At 40.1% G+C, this 21,517-nt stretch overlaps 8 protein-coding genes across 8 annotated transcripts; 6 read left to right on the top strand and 2 right to left on the bottom strand. All coding sequences in view use genetic code 12, as the record gives it.

Annotated features, from left to right (window-relative positions):
• Positions 1-1,264: 1,264 nt before the first annotated feature.
• On the top strand, positions 1,265-2,536 carry PICST_31242 (mitochondrial rRNA methyltransferase; the record flags this gene model as incomplete). The annotated part of the gene is made up of 1 exon (XM_001384320.1): positions 1,265-2,536. One exon carries the CDS (start codon positions 1,265-1,267, stop codon positions 2,534-2,536), a length of 1,272 nt encoding a protein of 423 aa, XP_001384357.2.
• Positions 2,537-3,308: 772 nt separating this feature from the next.
• PICST_45215 (predicted protein) lies at positions 3,309-4,733 on the top strand (the record flags this gene model as incomplete). The annotated part of the gene is made up of 2 exons (XM_001384319.1): positions 3,309-3,343; positions 3,398-4,733. The coding sequence occupies 2 exons, from the start codon at positions 3,309-3,311 to the stop codon at positions 4,731-4,733; spliced, it is 1,371 nt and encodes a 456-aa protein (XP_001384356.2).
• A 256-nt stretch (positions 4,734-4,989) lies between these two features.
• Positions 4,990-6,246, bottom strand: PICST_59246 (predicted protein; the record flags this gene model as incomplete). The annotated part of the gene is made up of 2 exons (XM_001383977.1): positions 4,990-5,354; positions 5,412-6,246. Coding segments are annotated over 2 exons (1,200 nt in total), but the record flags the coding sequence as incomplete, so codon positions are not given.
• A 2,371-nt stretch (positions 6,247-8,617) lies between these two features.
• Positions 8,618-10,141, top strand: PICST_31239 (predicted protein; the record flags this gene model as incomplete). The annotated part of the gene is made up of 1 exon (XM_001384318.1): positions 8,618-10,141. The coding sequence occupies one exon, from the start codon at positions 8,618-8,620 to the stop codon at positions 10,139-10,141; it is 1,524 nt and encodes a 507-aa protein (XP_001384355.1).
• Positions 10,142-10,781: 640 nt separating this feature from the next.
• Positions 10,782-12,116, top strand: PICST_59269 (predicted protein; the record flags this gene model as incomplete). Its single annotated transcript, XM_001384317.1, has 1 exon — positions 10,782-12,116. The coding sequence occupies one exon, from the start codon at positions 10,782-10,784 to the stop codon at positions 12,114-12,116; it is 1,335 nt and encodes a 444-aa protein (XP_001384354.1).
• A 927-nt stretch (positions 12,117-13,043) lies between these two features.
• Positions 13,044-13,472, top strand: PICST_31237 (predicted protein; the record flags this gene model as incomplete). Its single annotated transcript, XM_001384316.1, has 1 exon — positions 13,044-13,472. The coding sequence occupies one exon, from the start codon at positions 13,044-13,046 to the stop codon at positions 13,470-13,472; it is 429 nt and encodes a 142-aa protein (XP_001384353.1).
• A 525-nt stretch (positions 13,473-13,997) lies between these two features.
• PZF1 (Strongly-conserved Zn-finger binding protein (TFIIIA)) lies at positions 13,998-15,347 on the top strand (the record flags this gene model as incomplete). The annotated part of the gene is made up of 1 exon (XM_001384315.1): positions 13,998-15,347. The coding sequence occupies one exon, from the start codon at positions 13,998-14,000 to the stop codon at positions 15,345-15,347; it is 1,350 nt and encodes a 449-aa protein (XP_001384352.2).
• A 122-nt stretch (positions 15,348-15,469) lies between these two features.
• RLR1 (RLR1 (THO2)) lies at positions 15,470-20,449 on the bottom strand (the record flags this gene model as incomplete). The annotated part of the gene is made up of 3 exons (XM_001383976.1): positions 15,470-15,662; positions 15,834-17,713; positions 17,801-20,449. Coding segments are annotated over 3 exons (4,722 nt in total), but the record flags the coding sequence as incomplete, so codon positions are not given.
• Between the last annotated feature and the right edge of the window lie 1,068 nt (positions 20,450-21,517).

Genomic DNA, 21,517 nt, shown 5'->3' with positions numbered 1-21,517 from the left:
GTTTTTCACTTCTCCAGACTTCTCCAGACTTCCACTTCTTGCAAGTCTCTTTCGATATATAGCACTATTCTGGCTATATCTACAGCTTAAGAGCATACTATTTCTCACTTCAACTAAACTGCAAATAGTGAAAATGGCCAGAACTGCCACGATCAAGAGAGACACCAATGAAACCAAGATCCAGATTGCGCTTTCGCTAGATGGAGGGTTTCTTGCTGTAGAGGAGTCGATTTTCAAAAAGAGAAAAATCGACGACGATGATGAACACGCCAAGCAGGCTACCTCGTCGCAGGTGATCAACGTCCAGAGTGGCATAGGCTTCTTGGACCATATGCTCCATGCCTTAGCCAAGCATGCTGGCTGGTCCCTTATTGTAGAGTGCATTGGTGATTTGCACATCGACGACCACCACACTGCCGAGGATGTAGGTATCACCTTAGGAATAGCATTCAAACAAGCTTTGGGTCAAGTCAAGGGAGTCAAGCGTTTTGGTTCTGGATTTGCTCCTTTGGATGAAGCATTGAGTCGTGCCGTCGTAGATTTGTCCAATAGACCATTTGCTGTAGTGGAATTGGGTTTGAAGAGGGAAAAGATTGGTGATTTGTCGTGTGAAATGATTCCTCATGTGCTCGAGAGTTTCGCCCAGGGTGCCCATATCACCATGCATGTCGACTGTTTGAGAGGTTTCAATGATCACCACAGAGCTGAGTCTGCTTTCAAGGCTTTGGCTGTGGCCATCAGAGAGGCTATTTCCAGTAACGGAACCAACGACGTTCCTAGTACAAAGGGGGTGTTGTTCTAAAAGTCCATAAACTGTAATATAAGAAGATAATGAAAAGATGTAGAGGGCAGACGAGAGTGCTTATTTGTGTTGGATGGTTGGAGCATAGCAGTAGAATCGCTTCAAGTATGGAAAATACTAAGGATACGGCTCTCAGTCAAAAATGTAATTTCTTTTGAAACCATTAGAGACTTCTATATTTCAATCAAACTATCCCATTAATATAGAAACATACATATATATATATTTCTATCCTCCTTTCACATTCTCTTCCGCCTAGTTCTATCCTTTTTTTGGGTGCAATTATTTTTTTTCTGTGAGCATCGTGAAAAATTTAAACTGAGTAACGAATTGTTTATGTGGAGAAACTAAACCTTTACAGTCTTACTATCAGTTTTCAATCTCGCAGAACCATAATTAGCAATATCGTAGATGTCTTCTAGAACAGTGTTCAGCCGAAATTTCGGTGTCTGGAGTCGAACGATGAGGAACTTGGACTCGTCCCCCATAAAGCCTGTGTTCAAACCTCACTATCTGAATCCAGGCAAAACCAAGAGCTTCGAGAAGAGTTTACCCTACTCAGAGACCAAGATGAAACCTTGGGAGGTCCAGAACATCTCGAAGGACGTGTTTTTCCAAAGAAAATACGGAAATATAAGTCCCGAAGAGAGAAACAAACTCACCGAAAAGGTCGCTAGACAGAGACGACTTAGAAATATGAGAAAGGAACATGAACGAGAACAAAGGGAAAATGCCAGAGCTGAAAGAATGGCAAAATCAGGCAGGGAAAACCACAGCGACTCTGAACAGTATCGTGTGTCTAGAGATCGTACACCTATAGGAAAGAATTCACTTTTTGAATATGTCTATGGAACTCATTCAGTTAGATCAGCTTTGGAGTCTGGTAAGAGGTCGTCCTACAGTCGACTTTATGTACATAATTGCCAGGATAGACAGTTAATCAAGATTGCAGAGACAAAGTATGGCGTAAAAATTGTGGAAAGATCTAGCAAGAACGACTTGAACATCTTGTGCAACAACGGAGTACATAACGGAGTAGTATTGGAAACCAAGAGTTTGGAGCTCAATACCATTCATTCGCTTGGAGCTTGTCAAGATAACGAGTATAAGGTTACGGTGTACAATGATCTTGACGATGCTGAAGTAGAGATAGTCAAGACAGTGGCCAGAACAGACCCTGTAGAAGATGAACCTGTAGCCAAGATGCCTTTGGGAATCTTTCTCGATGGCATCACTGATCCTCAGAACATGGGAGGCATTATCAGATCTGCCTACTACTTTGGAGTTGATTTCATCGTGGTTCCTGGAAGTCACACTGCCAGGCTTGGACCCGTGGCCAACAAGGCGTCCGTGGGTGCTATGGACTTGATTGATATCTACGAGACGAACGAGAGCTTGAAGTTCATCGACAGAATCAGAGCCAATGGCTGGAGTGTGGTTTCAACTAGTGCAAAGCCATCAGTAGATGAAATCAATGACTTGAAGTCTAAGCACGAAAAAGTGGAACAGCAGTTGAAGAACAAGTATGTCGATATGAACGAGCTTCCTAACATTCTCAGCCAGACTCCTGTATTACTTGTCATGGGAAGTGAAGGAGAAGGAATCAGAACACATATGAAGTTGAGGTCCGACTTTTTGGTCGGAATCGACAAGGGCAGAAAACAGGATCATATCGTCGACTCGTTGAATGTCAGTGTTGCTTCAGGTATCTTGATCGGCAAATGTCTTGAGTGATACCATTGTATAATAGCTTGTATAGTAGCTTGTATATATAGGGACTAAAAGTCTGAATTGAAAGTATATCAATCTATACTACGACAAACGGTCGTATTACAATTTCTAGAAGTATTGTTCATTATTCCTTATTCCTTATAACGTGCTAGGGTTGGTCTACGTGGATTAAGTTGCAACCATTTCATATGTCGCAGGATTGTGAAACAGATTGTTTTAGGAAATCCCGAGCAACAGTAGTTTCTTCTCCACCAAAAATCAGGAAAGCTCGCTTGAAAATACAGGGGTGAGCTCAGGAATGGGACGTATACCACATATACGTTCTCTTCAGTTCAATTATTTAGTAGATTTGCCTTCTACAGCTTCTCTGTTTTATATGCTCCATGTCAAACTCGCTTATGGCTGTGAAAATTTACATTATCACGCGCGCCTAAAAGGAAAAATAAGTTTACGATACGATAAGCCAAGGTGGAGAAACTAAAGTTAGCATATGCTTCTTTCTCAAAATACAACTAGACTAGTTTGGTTAGCCTTTCTTGTTAAATAAGTCTAGGAACAAATTGCTTCATTCGAGAAGAATTGGATCTCTCCACACTGTAATTTAAAGGCCACTATCAAATCTGCTAGATACTGAGAAATAAGAATCTCAGATACTTGCGTATCTTTTCACTCAACTATAATACTTCCTAGAGCACTAGACTGTTTTTTGGTTTTTTCTACTCTTCAGAGCAGCAAAGTCACATCGTTATTCTGATTTCATATACTATAGATTCCAATGGTCAAATATCATCTCGTTGTCTTGGTCCATGGGTAAGTATGCTTTTCATTCACGTGCACCCTAGTTCATATATACTAACATACTAGACTTTGGGGCAATCCCACCCATATGGACTATATCGAGTCGCAGGTTTTGGATAAAATACAGCCAGCTGATGAGGAGCTTGTGGTTTACAAGACTGGGTCTCACAGTGGCTATTTGACATATGACGGTGTAGACATCAACGGTAAAAGAACCTCAGATGAGATCTTGGAGCAAACGAATGCTCTTTCTCAGGAGGGAAATAAGGTTACAAAGTTGTCAATAATAGGCTATTCTTTAGGAGGTTTGATCTCCAGATATGCTGTTGGAATTTTGTATTCGCAAGGTTATTTCGATGACATCGATCCAGTGAACTTTATCACTTTCTGTACACCGCATGTTGGGGTTCTTCATCCAATGAACCACAGTATATCTGTTAGATTATTCAATAACTTTGCTCCCTACTTTTTGGCCCATTCTGGTAGTCAGATGTTCTTGAAAGATATGGTGTCCAAAACTCAGAAGCCGTTGTTGGTAGTGATGGCAGATGTCAACTCCTATTTCTACAAGGTATTGAAGTTGTTCAAACACAAATCTCTCTATGCCAACGTTGTCAATGACAAGAGAGCTGCATTTTTTACAAGTGCAATTACTGCAATAGATCCGGTTAACTCTATGATCAACCAGCTGGCTGATAATCTCCAGATGACTTACATTAAGGGCTATGAACCCATTGTTGTAGATATCGAGAAGCCGTTGAAGTACGAAAAAATTGCCGATTCATTCGTTCCCGCTAACCGGAAGTCTCAATCTCGATTAACCAGAGCCGTCGGTTGGGTCAAGGTGTTTGGCAGCATTGTCTTGTATACACCTTTATGGGTGGCTTTCTTTATTTCCAACTCCATTGTGCAACGTATTAGATTGAACAATCGAGTCAGCAATTTTCTTCAGGATGCTTCCAACAACTTGCACCATTTGTATGACCAATTGAGCGATGATCCAATCCAATTGAAGGAAGAAGAAACCCACAATACTGCAGAAGAAGAAGAAGAACTGGAAAGAGCCACTCTTCTTGAGAAGTTTGAAGACTTGGGTGACCGTATTCAGGAACAGCAATATTCCGTTGTCGAGTCAGTATATTCAGTGATGAATAACAACGATGCAGCCATTGATCAAGAGAAAAATCCAGAGTCTGGACAGGTTTCAGTTATGAATTTGAATGCCGACCAGAAATTCATTATCAGCCTGTTGAATACCTTGGGTTGGAACAAGTATCCCGTTGTTATCAGAAACAGCAAACATAGCCATGCTGCAGCTATTGTTCGATTTCACGATCCTAACTTCGATGAAGGCAAAGTTGTTATAGACCATCTCGTGAACGAGGTTTTCCAGTTGGAATGAGCTATGGGTTTTGGAATATTTTGGATATAGGTCGGTAGACAGTATTTAGTTAAGTGAATAAATTGTATTTCAGCGAACTGGACAGGAGAGTGATGACTATGTACGTACTCTTTATTATCAATATTTATTAGTATCAAACCAATATATATGCTTCATTGTCAAATTCTACGAGTATGACAGAATATAAAGCTCCCTAGATTCATCTACAGCATTCTAAAACATATAGTACAATTCAAAGTTCTACACTAACTAGTTATTAGATCAACTCCACATAGTTGGCAGGGAAGATACCTGTGACCCCGTTGTTTCTGCCGGTCCACCAGTCGTCTACGGTTTCGGTCTTTCTGATAATGTCAATGACATCGCCCTTCTTGAATGGCAAGTCTCCACTTTGTTCTCCCTTGAAAGTGTACAAGGCTATGGCTTGGTTTGTGTTTGTCTTTGGAGTTCCACCAAAGTTGGGCTTGGAGCCAGTAGGAGGTCTGGTAGGGCCGCTATTCAAACGGGTATTGTTGAGCCTAGAACCCAAGTTGTCTACATCACTACTGCCTTGGTTTCTTCTTCTATCGCTACTATTTTTGTCATAGACATCGTCTTCCCATCCTGATCTACGAGCTCCAGCTCCGGACCCAGAACCAGAACCATTGTAACCATGGCTCGTATGGCTGGGACTAGCACGCGAGTTAGTTCTTCGTCTATTGGAGTAATTGTAGTCATCATCGTCGTCGTCGGAATAATCTTCTTCGTCTTCCGAGTATCTGCTACCTCTACGGCTTCCGCCACGTCCTCCGGTTCTGGTACTGCCTCTTCTGGTAGAAGATGGCGAGGTTGAGCCGGAAAAGTCGTCTGGAATGTCGTCGTAGTAATCGTCGTTATAGAAATCGTCGTCATCGTAGGGTTGTCTGTTGTTGAACACACGTGACTCTAACACTCTCATCAAAGACGAACAAGCTGGAGGAGCCTCTACTTCACCAGCCAAGATGTTTCTGGCCTTACAATTGCTACCGTAAAACTTTCTGTTGGCTTCTCTTCTTTCAACGATAGCGGAACCCTCCAAAGATATACCAGCAAACAAACCCTTGGTCTTGGAATATGAGAATACAGCAGAGGCACTCTTTAACGAGGCAGTACCCGCAGCCTCAGCGTTTCTACCTAAAGGACCAGCAGCAACAGAAACGTTACCACCCAAAGTCACAGAACCAAACTGAGCAAACGAGTCCACAGCTGACTTGGTGTTTAAGATGAAGACGAAATCGGTCAACTCAGCTCCAATCTGGCCACCAACACCGGCACCGGCAGTAACAATGGCTGAAGGAGGCGACCAGGATCCGTCCGGCAAACGGGCTACGATGACACCGGAACCGGCTCTCCCTGAAAACAAAAAGCCGGCTTTCAAAACTGTGATGACAGCCAAACCTTTAGCATTTTTCAATACATTGGGAGGAATGATATTTTCGGGCCCAGCCAATTGGTTAGGCTTTATAAACGACGAGAGTACCTTAGCCGCTTTTCTAGAGGGGTTAGTATGGGAACAGTAGGAGTCATGATAGAATTCTGGGGGTATGTCTTCGATAACAGCTGCATAAGGAACTGGCAATTCGGTAAAATGTTTTGTTAAGACTGGTGAAAATCTGAAAAATTGGACAGACTGAAAAATATCCGATAATAGTCTGAATTGCACAGTTCAAAAGATCCTGAAATGATATGGAAGTATGGTGGTGAGCTACGGAAGAATTCTGAGTTCAATTATGAGAAGAGTAACGTATGGCATTGCGTGTTTCACTGCAATGAACTTGGTGCCTATATTGAAACGCAGGGGAAGATGTTGAAGACAGTTCAGACTCCGCAGTAGTCGTATCCAGCTGGATCTATACGATCTCTGGATTACTGAGAATTCCATGATACGAGATTCAAAATGAAACGTACTTGGACTCGCTCTTCAAGCTTCTGGGAATAGGATTGTTGATACCCATGCTGAAGTGATTTCTATGGTGGTCTATGAGAAAACGGTGATAAAGAAAAGAATGATGTCCAGAATGTGGGTATATAGACAGGGTTGCTCGGGAAAAATGGAGACTCAGGGGCAACTGTGTAGGACTGAGATTCGTGAAATAGCGAGAATTAGTGAGAATACGCTAATGAGAAACGCGTTAGTGAGAAGTTTAGTGGGGGAAACTGGGGAATGAAATTTGGGAGTAGTGAGTACAGTATGTAAGCAATTATAGCGATAAATATAGCCTGAAACGCACAACTAGGGCTATAATTAACTATGGTCAAGAGCACTTCAACTATAATTATATCAATTGGTGAGAATGGAAGAGATTCTGGACTTTTGCTTTGCCTCTGGAAGGGAAACGATTTCATTATATAGTCTAGATAGTGAAATTTTATGCTAGATTGAGGCTGTTCTTTCCGTGTAATTTTGTACTGTACCGTGGTGGGAAAAATGCGGCACTACCAGACATGGGCAGGGCTATGTGCGCTGATGAGCTGCGAAATAATGACGAAGAGAGATTGCCAGAAGAATGATGTCAAGAAAGCACACGATAAGCTACAATAGCATACAATTTGGTTTACGAGAGCGAAGGTACTGGATTTCATATAATACACGGCAAAGAACCGAAAGACTTCATTGCAAAAAAACAGAGAGGTCCGGAGAAACCTTAGCAGAGCATTTTCCCAGCGATGAGAAAATGTGAAGAATTTCTTCGTACTAATTTCTGCGTACTCTGCCTCGTTAATCAGGAAATCAAATCTGGTGATTCTATCATCTCAATACTAATTAAAAATGGAAAAGTGTTTTCTGACGTCATCTGCGTGTTCCTTCCATAATCCTTGCCGTGATCCTTCTTCAAATGTTCACGATCATGATAATTAGAAAAATCAATCTCAGTAGATCTTTAATTGCTACACACATTAAAATAGTTTCGATCTTGCCGAAAAAAGAATGTCTTAGATATTCACATTTTCATCGGTTAGGCCCATAGCTGACGGCTATTGACCTCTTCATAGCACTTCGTCCATGATTAAGTTAAGGTGCAAAAAAGAGCTTCCCCACCAGGAGTCGAACCTGGAATCTTCTGGTTCCAACCGGAAGTGGTTACGTAATCGTAGCCAGACGCCTTGACCATTGGGCCATGAGGAACGAAGCTGTGACACAAATAGCTACGATTTAGAATATACCTAGACATTTGTCGCGCTACCAATTTTCGCCGTTTTATGCAGGATTATTTGTGTACTTGTTCACTTTGTTTCCTCCTAACTTTCTGTATGGGTTAGAAGATGTAGAGTGTTTATTACTACTGTTGTGGATGGGTTCGATTTTAATAGTAATACTTGTCATTTTGTAAAAATTTTGTGTACTCTGTTATAAATAGGTTGATTTTATTGAATGCCAATTCGTAAAAAAAACTTAAAAAAAAAAAGAGTATATAAATACTCTTTCTGTAGCAAATAGGAAGACATTTCATAAGAAACCATTTCGTAAGAAAATAAGGCTATGATGGTCGCTTATTCCATGCTGTGAATAAAGGCTGAAAACAGGTAGATTGGATAGATGATCTAAGCAACTGATTGGTCTGCAAGAGTATGATAAGATTTTGACAGGCATAAATCCGTTTGGAAACCTTTCCGTATTTGGAATTAAATTTTATTTAGTCCTTGTCTGCAAATAAATAGTTCCGGGGATTTGACCGATACCGAATATCTTTCCAACTTTTCTATAGTGTTCCCTTTCCTTCAGAATTCTAGTCCTGCTTAGCAGACCATAGAGTAATTTTTGATGCACTTTTATATATATAGCAGGCGGTGTCTTATAAGGACTCTAATTTTTCTTTGTACTAATATAAATTGGAACGATTGTATTGTAGAGTGGATATTAAAAAATGACAATTACTAAGCTAGATAAGGCTCATGTAGCCATAACTATGAAGGCCATGAATGTAGGGGACAATACATCTCATCGTCCAGGCTTCGAAAATCGAAACTCTGATGAAGACATCAATGAATACGACGGAAGACATTCTTCTAATGTAGAACCCATTCCAGAACAAGAAGGCACTATTCCAAAGTATATGACTATTAACAATCCTCCTAGAAATAAATGGAGGTATTTATCGTGTATATTTCTAGGTCTCTGTGTGGGTTTCAATGATGCTGCCCCAGGTGCCTTGTTACCTCATATGGAGGTTTATTATGGTATAAGTTACTCTGTAGCTTCTTTGATTTGGGTAGCCTCAGCGACAGGGTTTATAGTCGTTGCCTGTCTTGCTCATAAAATCCAGCCGTGGATGGGAAAGAGGTATTCTTTAACTTTGGGATGTGCACTTGGTGTTCTCAATTACCTAATTGTTGGTACCGGTACCAAATACCCTGCAATAGTGGCCTCTTTTTTCTTCGGAGGGGCTGGTAGTGCTCTTCAAATAGCCCAAACTAATATCTTCGTTTCACGATTGGACAAAGCTTCCACTTATCTTTCCTTTTTGCACGGTGCATATGGAATTGGTGCAACAATTTCTCCCTTATTAGCTACTTCGATTGTTGCAAGAGGAGTGACATGGCATTACTACTATTTTGTTCTCATGGGTATAATGTTCCCTAATATGATTGCAATCTTCTATGCGTTTAAAAATTCTGATGAAGATTTGAAACCCTGGGACGAAGATCCTAAAGATTTAGCTGTCTCTTATACAGCAGATGAGAGATTGCGTGGTGAAGATGTTATAGAAATGACGGACATTAATGCTACTCAAGAATATCCCCAATCTCACCAAAACTTGATGCTCCTTGCACTTAAAACTCCTACTACTTGGCTCATCTGCTTTTTTGTTTTATTCTATCAAGGTGCAGAGGTCGCTATGGGTGGTTGGATAGTTTCATTCTTCCTTGATTATCGCCATGGAAACCCGAAGTACGTTGGATATACAGCTTCAGGTTACTGGGGAGGCTTGACTATTGGAAGGCTATGTTTAACCAAGCCTTTACACAAAACTCTTGGGGCTAGAAGGTCTGTTCTAGTTGTCTCTTGCGGAGCTATGATACTTGTAGCCCTTGTATGGGCTGTCCCCAACCTCATAGCTGAAGCAGTCTTGGTAGCATTTGCAGGTATGATGACTGGGCCAAATTACCCATTGCTTGTAGTGTACACTGGACATGATGGCTTAATTCCTAGAAAAATTCAAGTTATCACTCTTACTATTATGTCAGCTTTTGGCTCTTCTGGGGGTGCAATTTTCCCTTTCATTGTGGGTTTGATTTCTCAAACGACTGGAACATTTGTTGTTTTGCCTATATTTATCATATTGTATTGCTTGGTTATTGTGATGTGGGCTTGTCTCCCAAATTTGGAAAGAAGAAATTCTACTCCGTCTAAGAGTTCGATATTGAGATTGTGGGAAAGAATTTGGTAGAGAAAGTTTTACAAAGTTGCTCTGAATTGATAATTACTCAGGGGAAAAAGATTCGCAGCCAAAAAAATGGATTAGAAAGAGAATTACTAAAAGTTCTTTGGCAACAAATTTAGTTCGGGAAAGGGCTGTTGAAACTCTGGCACTTGCAACTCAGTACTTGGGTGAGTCCTATGTTGAATCATTTCTGACTGAAACCTGGGGAACTCGAAACCTAAATAACGTATTTTTCAAATTCGGGAGCATTTCCTAATTGAGCATGCCGCATAAGATCTTCTGAAGAAAATCTGGGGGCTCACCGAGCATCATTACGTTCATCATCTTTAGAAATATAATTAATCCTGAACTTCATTCTAAAATTAGTGTATGTTGCTGACAATTATAAGCATCCTGTTATACCCTCTGACTGGAGAATATCATATCATTTTCGAGGCTGAACAGAAGAGCAATGTCGATTACTAAGCAAGAGGAAGCTCATATTGCCGTTGCTAGAAACGATAGTGACTATATTCATGTTCAAAGTTCTCATCGACAAGGTTTTGATAATAGAAGTTCTGTAGAGAGAACCAGCAGATATGCTTCAGGAGTAAGCTCCATCAATATTGAAGAGATTCCTGAACAAGGATCATCTGGGAAGAAGTTCATGTCACTTTCAAACCCTCCTAGAAACAAATGGAGGTTGATAGCATGTATTACTCTTTGGGTATGTGTTGGATTCCATGATGCTACTCCAGGTGCCTTGTTACCTTACATTGAGGATTATTATGATATCAGTTACTCAATAGCTTCCTTGATTTGGGTGGGTGCTGCCTTGGGGTTTATCTTCATAGCGTGTATCTCGCATAAGATACAGCCGTGGTTTGGAAAGAGAAAGTCTGTGACTATTGGATGTGCCCTCTGTATTGTCATGTATGCCATTGTCGCTTCTGGCACTAAATATCCTGTAATAGTCGTTGCTTTCTTCTTTGGAGGTGCTGGAGCTGCGCTAGAAATTGCACAATGTAACATCTTTATTTCACGACTCGACAAAGTTTCAACCTACCTTTCATACTTACATGGTGCTTATGGAATCGGTGCTACCGTATCTCCTCTTATAGCAACATCCTTAGCTTCTAGGGGAGTTAAATGGCACTATTTTTATCTTGTCCTCATCGGTCTAATGCTCCCAACTATGTTCTTAATTAACTATGCCTTTAAGGATGCCGACGAAGACATGAAACCTTGGGATGACGACGAAACTGATCTCCAGAAGATTTCAGATTCCTCAAATCTAGGCAACAATACTGAAGAAATTGAATTGACTGATTTTAATAAAGCAGAGGAATACCCACAGCAGCAACAGAATATGATGCTTATTGCTCTCAGCAACCCAACCACTTGGCTCGTTGCCTTCTTTGTTTTCTTCTATCAAGGAGCAGAAGTATCTATGGGAGGTTGGATAGTTTCATTCTTCCTTGATTATCGTCATGGAAATCCAAAATATGTAGGATATTCTGCTTCTGGATATTGGGGAGGTTTGACACTAGGAAGACTATTGTTAACCAGACCATTGCATAAGACACTTGGAGCTAGAAGAGCTGTCACAGTAGTTTCGATTGGCTCAATGGCAGTTGTTGGTCTTGTCTGGGGAATTCCCAATGTCATTGCTGAGGCGGTCTTAATAGCATTTGCTGGTGTTTTAATAGGACCCAATTATCCATTAAACATTGCTTACATGGCTCATGACGGGTTGGTTCCGAGAAAAATTCAAGTTATCTCACTTACAATTATGTCCGCTTTTGGTTCTTCTGGGGGTGCTATCTTCCCATTTATTGTCGGTTTGGTTTCCCAAACAACTGGAACATATATTGTATTACCGATATTTATTGCTTTGTATGGGTTGATGGTGATCATTTGGGTATTTATTCCGAATGTAGAGAGAAGAAATGTTGTGCCCTCTAAGAATAGATGGAAGAGACTTTGGCAGAGGGTCTGGTAATGATTTCATAGTTTTGCACCCTTTTGTGGTGCCAGTATTCTGCCAACCCTCTAAAATTGATAGAATAGTAATCTAAAGGAACTTTTCAATATATGTTACAAGAGTATAGTACATTTTAAGTTATTTTAATTAGAACTTAATCTACACTATGGAATGGCAGAATACGGTGATTCTACCTCTACGACACCGATTTGTAAGTGAAGTAGAGAGCCGGTACTGGTAGTTTTATAATTAATGCTTTTTCTTATTATGCAAGTTGTACAGACATCTAAATAACATTTCCACTCTTGCATCATCTCACCCGGTGATTCAGTCTTATTAGAAGAGTCTAGAAAGAATAAGAAAACAACCCAAAATTTCTTTGCTGAGGCTTGGTGCTAAGGTGATGTCTGGTATTCGCTTAGAAGTATAACTAAAGCAAAACACCATAGCCTACAGAGGCTAGTCTGGCAGAGCAAAGTCGAACCACTTCGCCCATCACCTTCAGACTCTGGCTGGCTCTTCACTATTACAGTAGCAGGTCCAAAACTCCGCACCTATGAGCTGGCCATTACGGTCTCTTAGTACCTTCATAGTAGCCGTTGGGCTTCGCTGGGTTGGGCAGCTGCGAAATTTGGTCACAGATTCATCTTGACCCCACTCTAATGTGCCAGAATATTGTTAGACATATGCAAGCAATTATCCGGTCGCTCTTAATTGCTAAACCGTTGGGTTGGGACTATAAGGGAAGCAGATCCTGAAATTTGAGTTTTGGAATGTGACAGTGTTAGAAACCACGTCAGACATTTCAGCGAATGTTAGATCCTCTGATCACCGAATAGTCTCATCTTATATAATCCTAAGTAGTCCTAGAGATAGGCTCATCTCAGTTCATCACAGTTGAGCTCAATAACTTATTCGCATATGGCACACTCCGAAAGTCCTACTATGGCGAAATACAGATTTTCAACGGCCCCCACATACACGGAAGAACAGCAGCAGCTTGTTCTACGTATCCTAGGGTATGACTCTATGGAGTACTACCAGATGCTTGGGGTTGACCGCTACAGTACAGCCGACGATATTTCCAGTTGTTATCGCAGGTTAGCAGCCCAGGTTCATCCAGACAGAAATTCGCACCCACAGGCTACTGATGCCTTCAAGCAACTCAACGAAGCGTGGGAAGTACTTCGTGAACCCAGCTCAAGAACGATATACAACTCTCAGCTAGAGCACGACTTTTCAGAGGATTCCATGAACAGCAGCTTTTCGATCGATACATCTATTGGATCTGAGTCTGACTTAGGGAAGAAACCAAGCGATGACATTGGAAGTATGTTCTGGAAGTTGGTGCTAATGGGGCTAGTAGACCGGTGAAAGATGTAGAAGACGGCAGCAATGACATTTAGAGCAAATGCCATTTAATTACAATGGTTATATACAGAAGACTTGGTAAGGAAAACAAACGTAGGGTAATTGAATGAGATTGGTAAAGCAAAATGGTAATGGTTTCACTATATAGTGGTAATAATGTAATAAAGAGAACTCTTAGAGAATTTGTATTCTAGATTTTGGTCACAATATAAGCAGAATTTACAGCTTCATTCTTAGAGCCTATATAAGAGACACTATCTTTTGTCTTAACTATCTTCTACTTTCTTATATAGGAATATCTAGAAGAAGTCTCTGTAATCCAATACTCTAGCGAATTCTCCATATTTCCATCCAGCGGATTTGGCGCGCATCTCCTTCGTAAATTTTTTTTGCTTATATGTCTGAAATGAATTATTAATTTCCAGAAGTTTTGAAAACTTCTAAACTTTTCGTATCATTTTCTTTTTCAGTGCCTGCTATCTTTTTTTCTTCTTAAAAGCATTCCTTATTTATATTCACTGCTATCACATGAGCTCCGACACTGCGTCGGTAACATCTACGGGCTCGTCAGCGCTACCGAAGAAGTACCTCTGTGACTTTGAAGGATGCACCAAAGCCTATGCAAAACCTTCCCTACTAGAACAGCACAAGAGATCACATACCAACGAAAGACCTTACAAATGTTCCAGTCCCGACTGTGGCAAGTCCTTCATGAGACAATCGCACTTGGATGCTCATTTATTGTCACATGCCGATAACGGAACCAAACCATACCATTGTTCAGTGTGTGGAAAGGGTGTGAACTCACTTCAGCATCTCAAGAGACACGAAATCACCCATACAAAGTCGTTCGTCTGCACCCACGAAGGCTGTAGCGAATCATTTTACAAACACCAGTCGCTCAGACATCATATACTATCTGTACATGAGAGAACACTCAGTTGTAGTATTTGCAATAAGAACTTCTCTCGTCCTTATAGACTAGCCCAGCATAACTTGAAATACCACAGCGATTCTCCAGCTTACCAATGTGACCATGCGGGCTGTTTTTCCAACTTCAAGACGTGGTCAGCGTTGCAGCTTCATATCAAAACAGAACATCCCAAGTTGAAGTGTCCCGTTTGTGGAAAAGGCTGCGTAGGAAGAAAGGGTCTTCGCTCCCATATGATTAGTCATGATGAGGAAAAGATGATAAAGCTTTGGAACTGCAACTACTGTAATATTGGGAAATTTTCCAAGAAAATTGATCTTGTTGAACATTATAACTCGCTTCACGACGGAAATATACCCGAAGATTTGCTTAAGCCTAACGAGAAAATGCGTTTGGAAGAGTTACTAAGTGAAACTGACGATGTAACGAATTTGGCCGACTTGAAAAGCTTACCGGGATCAAGGTACGAGTTTTTAGATGAAGAAGAGGATGAAGAGCAAGAGTTGGTTCTCGAGAATCGATTCGAGGCTCCGAACTCTATTAAATCCATGGACAGTTTTGAGAACTCGTTGAGAAGAATATCGGTGATCGGCCTAATTCTGAACAACTTCTCATCCAAGACTATCAAGTGTCCCAAAAAAAATTGTGCGAGAGCTTTCAGTAGAGAGTACGACCTCACAAGGCACTTGAAATGGCACGAAGAACACATGAAGAAAATCGAAGACTTTTTGAACTCCGTAGAGAAGGAAGAGACAATCTCTCCTTCAAAGATAGAGGATGATGAATATGACTCTGCTCTGGAACCACCACTGAAAAGACAAAAACTTCCAGCTCGGTATGAAACCTTAACTAATGATAACGACAACGACAATGACAATGACGACGACCTAGATGCACTTATAGATGTAGAATTACGCCTGATCAAAGCTGGTGACTCCTCCTTCTAATATTAATAGATTATGCATTGTAATGTACAATTTTATACAAATTTATAAATATCCTGTTTATACTTTTCAGATCAGTATCTTGATCTTTTCTCGTAGCCTCTATTGTACGAAGTCTCAGATTTTCTCTTATTGTCATACCTCCCAGATCTTCCTTCTTCAAATCTGTCACCACGACTCTTTCTTGGAGGGGGAGGAGGAGGAGGTGGAACAGTAGAATTTGTTCCGTCAATTCTATCTCTACCACCTCTACCTGAATCTCTTCCTGAATCATCAGAACGATTTCTAGATTGCTTCTCTTCAAATCTGCCTCCACTTCTAGTATCATCATATCTACCTTGACTTCTGTCATCGTATCTGCCTCCTCTTTGCTCTTCCGATCTAATCCTGTTTCTATCTCTGGCATTACTAGTATCGGAAGATTTTTGTGCTCTTCCTTCGTCCTTCCCCTTTATACTTATAGGTGGTGGTGGTGGGGGTGGAGGCAACGTTTTTCCTTCACCATTTGTATTCTTTGAATCTTGATTACCTCTATTCGTTGCACCCTGAGAGGGTCTATTTGTGTTCTTCGAGTTTGCAAATCTACCCTGAGAAAACTGCTCCTTATTATAGCCTCTGTCTCTCAGAGCTGCAACGCTACTTTGAGTAGGTAATGGTGCTCTTGCTGGTCTCGAATCCTCTTTATGACGATTAGAAACAGATCTGTCGTTGGATGAAGTGTTCTGATGAGGCACTGGAGCTTTATTAGACTCTCTAGTAGGTGCTTTGTTAGACTCCCTGGGTGTTGGAGCTCTGGGAGTTGACTCTTTTGAATTCTCAGTAATATCTCCACGTGACTCCTGAAGCTCCTTCTTTGCCAAAGACAATCTTGCTTTCAAGTTCAGAATCTTAGAAGGAGTCGTTTCTCTACGATCGTGATTTTTGTCGCTCCTGTCTGTTTGATGGTTGAGAACCGATGCTGGGTGTGAAGGTACATCCTTCGGTTGGGAAATATTAGATTTGTTCTCCTTGATCTCATACTTTTGTTCAGGCTCGTTACCTTTGGGCCCCACAGGAGTCTGTCTGCCTCTTTGAGACTTATTGGTTGCTTCATTCTTCCATTTAGTGTCTGCAGTAGAAGGTCCAGCGTTGGCATAATTGTCATATCGACCTCTGGATGAACTGGATGTGCCCCTAGTATTTGGCCGTGGAGTTGAAGATTTCTGAGAGTCATAGTTGAGTTGTTTCTTTATCTCTTCTTCTCTAGCGGCCTGCTCTAAGGCCTTCTGTTCTTCCTTTCTCTTTTCGTCCTCCTTCTTTCTTTCTGCTTCTTTCTTCTTTCTCTTTTCTTCCTCCAATCTCTTCTTTTCTTTCAATCTTTCATCTTCTATATGCTTTCTTTCCTTCACATGAGCTTCCTTCTCTTCATCTTCCATAGGTAAGAAGTCCCAGAGATGGACCCATTCTTGTGTTCTAGATTTCATATGTCCAACCAAAGCTCGTGATGATAAGATCAAATCCTCTCTTGTCTCCTTGTGGGCAATATTGTCTATAAGAGCAACTATCTTTTCACATTGATCTTCGATATTTGGGTAAACACCAAGGAGATTTTTCAAGAATGTAATCCCGTTACGACGCGACATGTACTCAGTAACCTCTAAAGCAGATGCTATGTCTTTCAAGATTATTTCATGAAATTCGTACAATCTTGTTCTGAAATCATTAAAAGACAAAGCTTCGTCTGTTTCGTCCAAGATAGAAGAATTACTTACAATCTTATCAAAAACCGCTTCATTTCTCCAGGTATTCAAGGTACGGAGGATATCAGCAAAGAATAAACCCAAATTCTCAGCCTCTGTAGGAGTTGAAGTGAACAAAGTAGCAAACAAGACCCTGCTCTTAATCAATTCGTCTAACAAGATTATCAAGTAAAATTTAGGAGTTTGAAAGTCGTGCAATTTGAAGATTAATCTTGCAGCAAAAACAGCATCAAATGACGACTGAACAGCTCTTGGTAAAATACACAACTGAAGAAATGTTTGCATTTGCAATCTTACACTTTCCTTTCCATTCTTTAAAAACCAATGTGAAGACTCTTTGTTCAATCTCGCGATTACAGAGTTGTTATGTTCAGAATGTATATCTCTTTCCAGTGGAATAAGCTTCAAGAACTCTTCGTTCTGTTTCAAATCTTTCCTGGCTTTTTCGATCGTTGCCTTTGCTACATCTTTATCGCGCAGATTGATTGAAATCCATTCCTTGAGACTTCTTATGTTAGACTCAATCTTGACAGTTTCATTGGTATATAAGTCAGCCGAGTAATTAAGATCATACAATGCCAACTGCCAGAAGGTTGAAACAAAACCTGCTGATAATACCTCAGTAGATTCCTTGGGTATTAAATCGGGAATGTACGTGATAACGTCACGTAAAGCAGGTGACCATGTAGAGTTATCATCTATCATTGCAGTTGAAACATTGGCTGCTAAGAGCGGTCTCCACAATTCAAATGACCACTGAAGAGGAACATTATAAGTGTCTGTCAATTCTGCAATACTCATGAATGATTTTTCAAGATCTTCTTTACTTCCAAAGAAATTCACCAAAGTAATGAAAAGCCGTATCACGGCTTTGACGTCATCAATTCTACTAGTCAAAACTTTCAAATGCGTTTCGTTGAACGTAGACTCGAGATCATTTGATAAGTTACAAAGTACAGCCAATAATTCGTTTATGGCGTCCAAGTCAATAAAAGCTTTTACCAAATATGAACCGGACTTTTGTCTCTCGTATCTAAGATCATTGATAGTTCTGAAGACCAACTTCTCCAAAGAAGATCCACAGTTGATCAAGTCGATTTGTTGCAATGTCAAGTTGGTAATGGTCTGAATCCCTCCCATTGCTATGAAGATTTCCTTCAAGACTATCAACCCAATGCTTTCTCCAACATAAAACGATTTCAACAAGAAATTAATAATAGTATGCAAATCAACCTCTTGAGGATATCGTTGGCAGATTTTACCTATAAAAGAAGCTAATGATTGAAGCCATTGACGTTCTGCCATTCCATTATCTTGTGTTGATGATCTTCCTGCAAGGGTCAATCTCATCAAAATAGCAGCAGTAAGATTATCCCATCCATATTTATTGAAATATCTGGCAGTTTCAACAACCAAGGTGTTCAAGTTATCATAACTTTCAATTTGTTGTAAGATAGTCAAGAAACAGGGTAAAGGATTAGAAAAACTGATCTTAGCAAGTCTTCTCATCATGGGACGGACATTTTCTTTGGAAAGTCTTTTCAAGACAGCCTTGGTAGCTTTTTCGGCTTTTCCGTATGCCATCTTTACGAGTGGGTTGTTTTTGGCAAGAACTTGATACAATTCCCCATACACACTAAATCTGTCTTCCAACGGATAAAATGATAGCAATGCAAATGCCTTGTCGATTGCAATTGAGTTTTCTTCGATGACAGCCATGGCAGGGAAAATGAAGTTTCTGAAGTAATGGAACCATTCTTCTTTTCTGTTGGAGTCTTCTGGGTTATTTTTCAAGTCCCAAATACCTATCTCACATATTTTGGTAAAAAGCTCGATATCGTGTGATAAATTGACACCGATGAATTTTAAGAATTCCTTTGAAACTCTGAAGAGTTCAAAAACGCTATCGATTGTGGGTAACCCGTTAGACCAAGACGAATAGAAGTAAATAAACTTCTTTTGAGAGTAGCTCTTGATGTTCGTCTTGAAAGTGTACAAGCTTTGACAAGGGAAATCGTCATATTCTACAATGTTGTGAGGTCTGGAAAAGGCGAGTTTTCCTGAAGTCTGCAAAGAAGACAATTCATCCTTGGTAAATGGAGATATCTGATTGAAAAGTGGTGATATCATGGCGTTGAATAGTCTGTTCAATAATTCTGGAATATCCTGATCAACATTTGCGAGGAAAGGGTACTTTGTTAGTATGAAAATAGAGGGCCAGTAGAGACCATTTCCTAGCAAAACACGTAAGAACTGGTATTTGAAGTTAAGTTGCAACTTCTTTTCAAAGGAAAGTGGTTCTGGAACGTTTTTACTAATTGTTTTTTCTTTTTTTTTGCCTTCATCTTCATCGTCTGCCAAAGGAGCTGCCAATGCTAGAGCGTTTGCTCCAGCTTTCGCCACATCGTCTTCTAGTTTCTTCTTGTACTCCTTTTCAAGAACTTCCATATCTTCGTCAGAAGGTCTAAGGTATTGGTAAATATCACCGAAACTGATGAAGCCTTCCTTTATCAAACAGCTGACCATGATTTTGAACGTTTCGGGCAAATCTTTATCTGAAGGACTCTTCAATAACTTCAATCCCAAGACTTTGGCGCCAGGTTCGCTTCCTCCATACGATAGCGTCTCAATAGAGGAGTTGTCGCTTTCTTTTGTTGGCCACCAACGCGACTTCCTGAGCAATCTTATTGCCATCTCGCAATTACATACGAAGGAACTCTCGATGATTTCTAGCAAAATGTCCAAACACCTATTAGGATCCAAACTAAAGTGACCAATAAGTTTCTCAATGATCTGAAGTGCAGAATCGACTTGAAATTCAGTCTCATCAAATCGGAAGATGTTATAGATTTCTACGATAAATTTGGAGTAGCCATCTATCTCCTCGTGCAAGAGGTTGTACTTCTTCTGAGTATAGAACTCATCTCTGATACGTCCGTTAAGCGTCTTGGTCAAAACAGCCTTGGGCACAACATCCAGCTCCTTCAACAAATCCGTACTTATATAGGACACTATAGCTTCTGGTTTGATGATGTTTTGTTTTCGGCATAAAAGCTGGAGCAAATTCAGAATCTTCTCGGTAGCTGGAAATACACTGAGAACTTGACAAAAGATCCGGGCTACATTATCATTTTTTATTGAGGAAAATAAGAACTGCATTATCGGATCAAGACTGAGTTTGTCGTCTTCAAAAGATAACAAAAGCTCGGTGAAAATAGTGGCTACTATGGTTTCACTCTCTTCAACCGAATCTGATCCTGCTTCTGAAAAACTGACTGAGTCCAAAACCTCAATTACTGATTCGGAGCCATTGCCTTCAAATTCAGAAATGACTTCATGAGTGAAGTATGTATATATAGCACTCATTGTGAGATGCTAATTTCTTTAGAGAGCAGTGCTGGAGAAAAGATATAACAATATTATATTGGCTTGTACTTGGATCTTGTTGAAATACGAAAAATGTAAATTGTCACGTGATTTGGATAATTTGATGTTGCAGCTGGAGCATTGGTGAAATGAATTGGAATACATAGGAGCGATAGGATCCCGGAACAATATGTAAGCCCTTCTCTTTGCTATTTATAAATAATATTTCTATCTTGTATTTCTTCTTTCAGCAATTGGTATAGCTGAAACGTGTAAAAGTCTGGAACATTAGCTGCGAAAAATCATATATCCCACTTTATTGTATTTAATCAAAATACATGTTTGGCCAGTCCATAATGGAAATGTAGGGATTATATAGAATATGCTTATGTAAATTAGTAACCAATTTTGGGTTGCAAGTGTCTGAATTACTTATACAGATATCTTTCGTTTGTAGGATATTTCATCTAGCAGATATTGATTTTAGACGACTATTTGTATGATATTTACAAAATATCAAACAATTAACCTATTTTCGGGAAACAAAAATTTTGTTCTTTTCCTAAGTTCTGTCCACTGTGAATACCCACCACATTATGAGAACAAATTTTGACCACTAGGGATCAAATTGATGACATTATTTTTTTTAACGTAGTGGCATACATTGAACATACTAACCCATATAAACAGCTATAAACTAGAGATAAAGGCCATTATCACCCAATGTAGCATGGGCCAACCAAGAGGAAACCCAAAGGGTGAAAACCTCTGAAGAAGGCGCATAAAAACCGAAACCTAATTAAAGGTATAAGAGCCTAAGAATAGGCGAAGTAGAAAGTAAAAGTCTAGAAATGGAAAAGTCTAGAAATTGAAAAGTAATGAAAGTGAACAGTAATGAAATTGAAAAAACTTTAATAATGTCTAGCCTGAAAAACCGATACCCATGAACTGAGAAAGGACAGAGAATAACTTACTCTATCCTCATTCGTTCGTCGAAGGCGCAAGGAATGCACCGCATGGAGGTATTGGTTAAAAGATAAATAGGCTGACTCTGGATGTTGGGAATTT

Source organism: Scheffersomyces stipitis, chromosome 4 (assembly GCF_000209165.1).
Source record: "Scheffersomyces stipitis CBS 6054 chromosome 4, complete sequence".
NCBI lineage: Eukaryota > Fungi > Ascomycota > Pichiomycetes > Serinales > Debaryomycetaceae > Scheffersomyces > Scheffersomyces stipitis.
The sequence above is the reverse complement of the archived record's forward strand: the minus strand, read 5'-3'. Positions and strand labels throughout refer to the sequence as shown.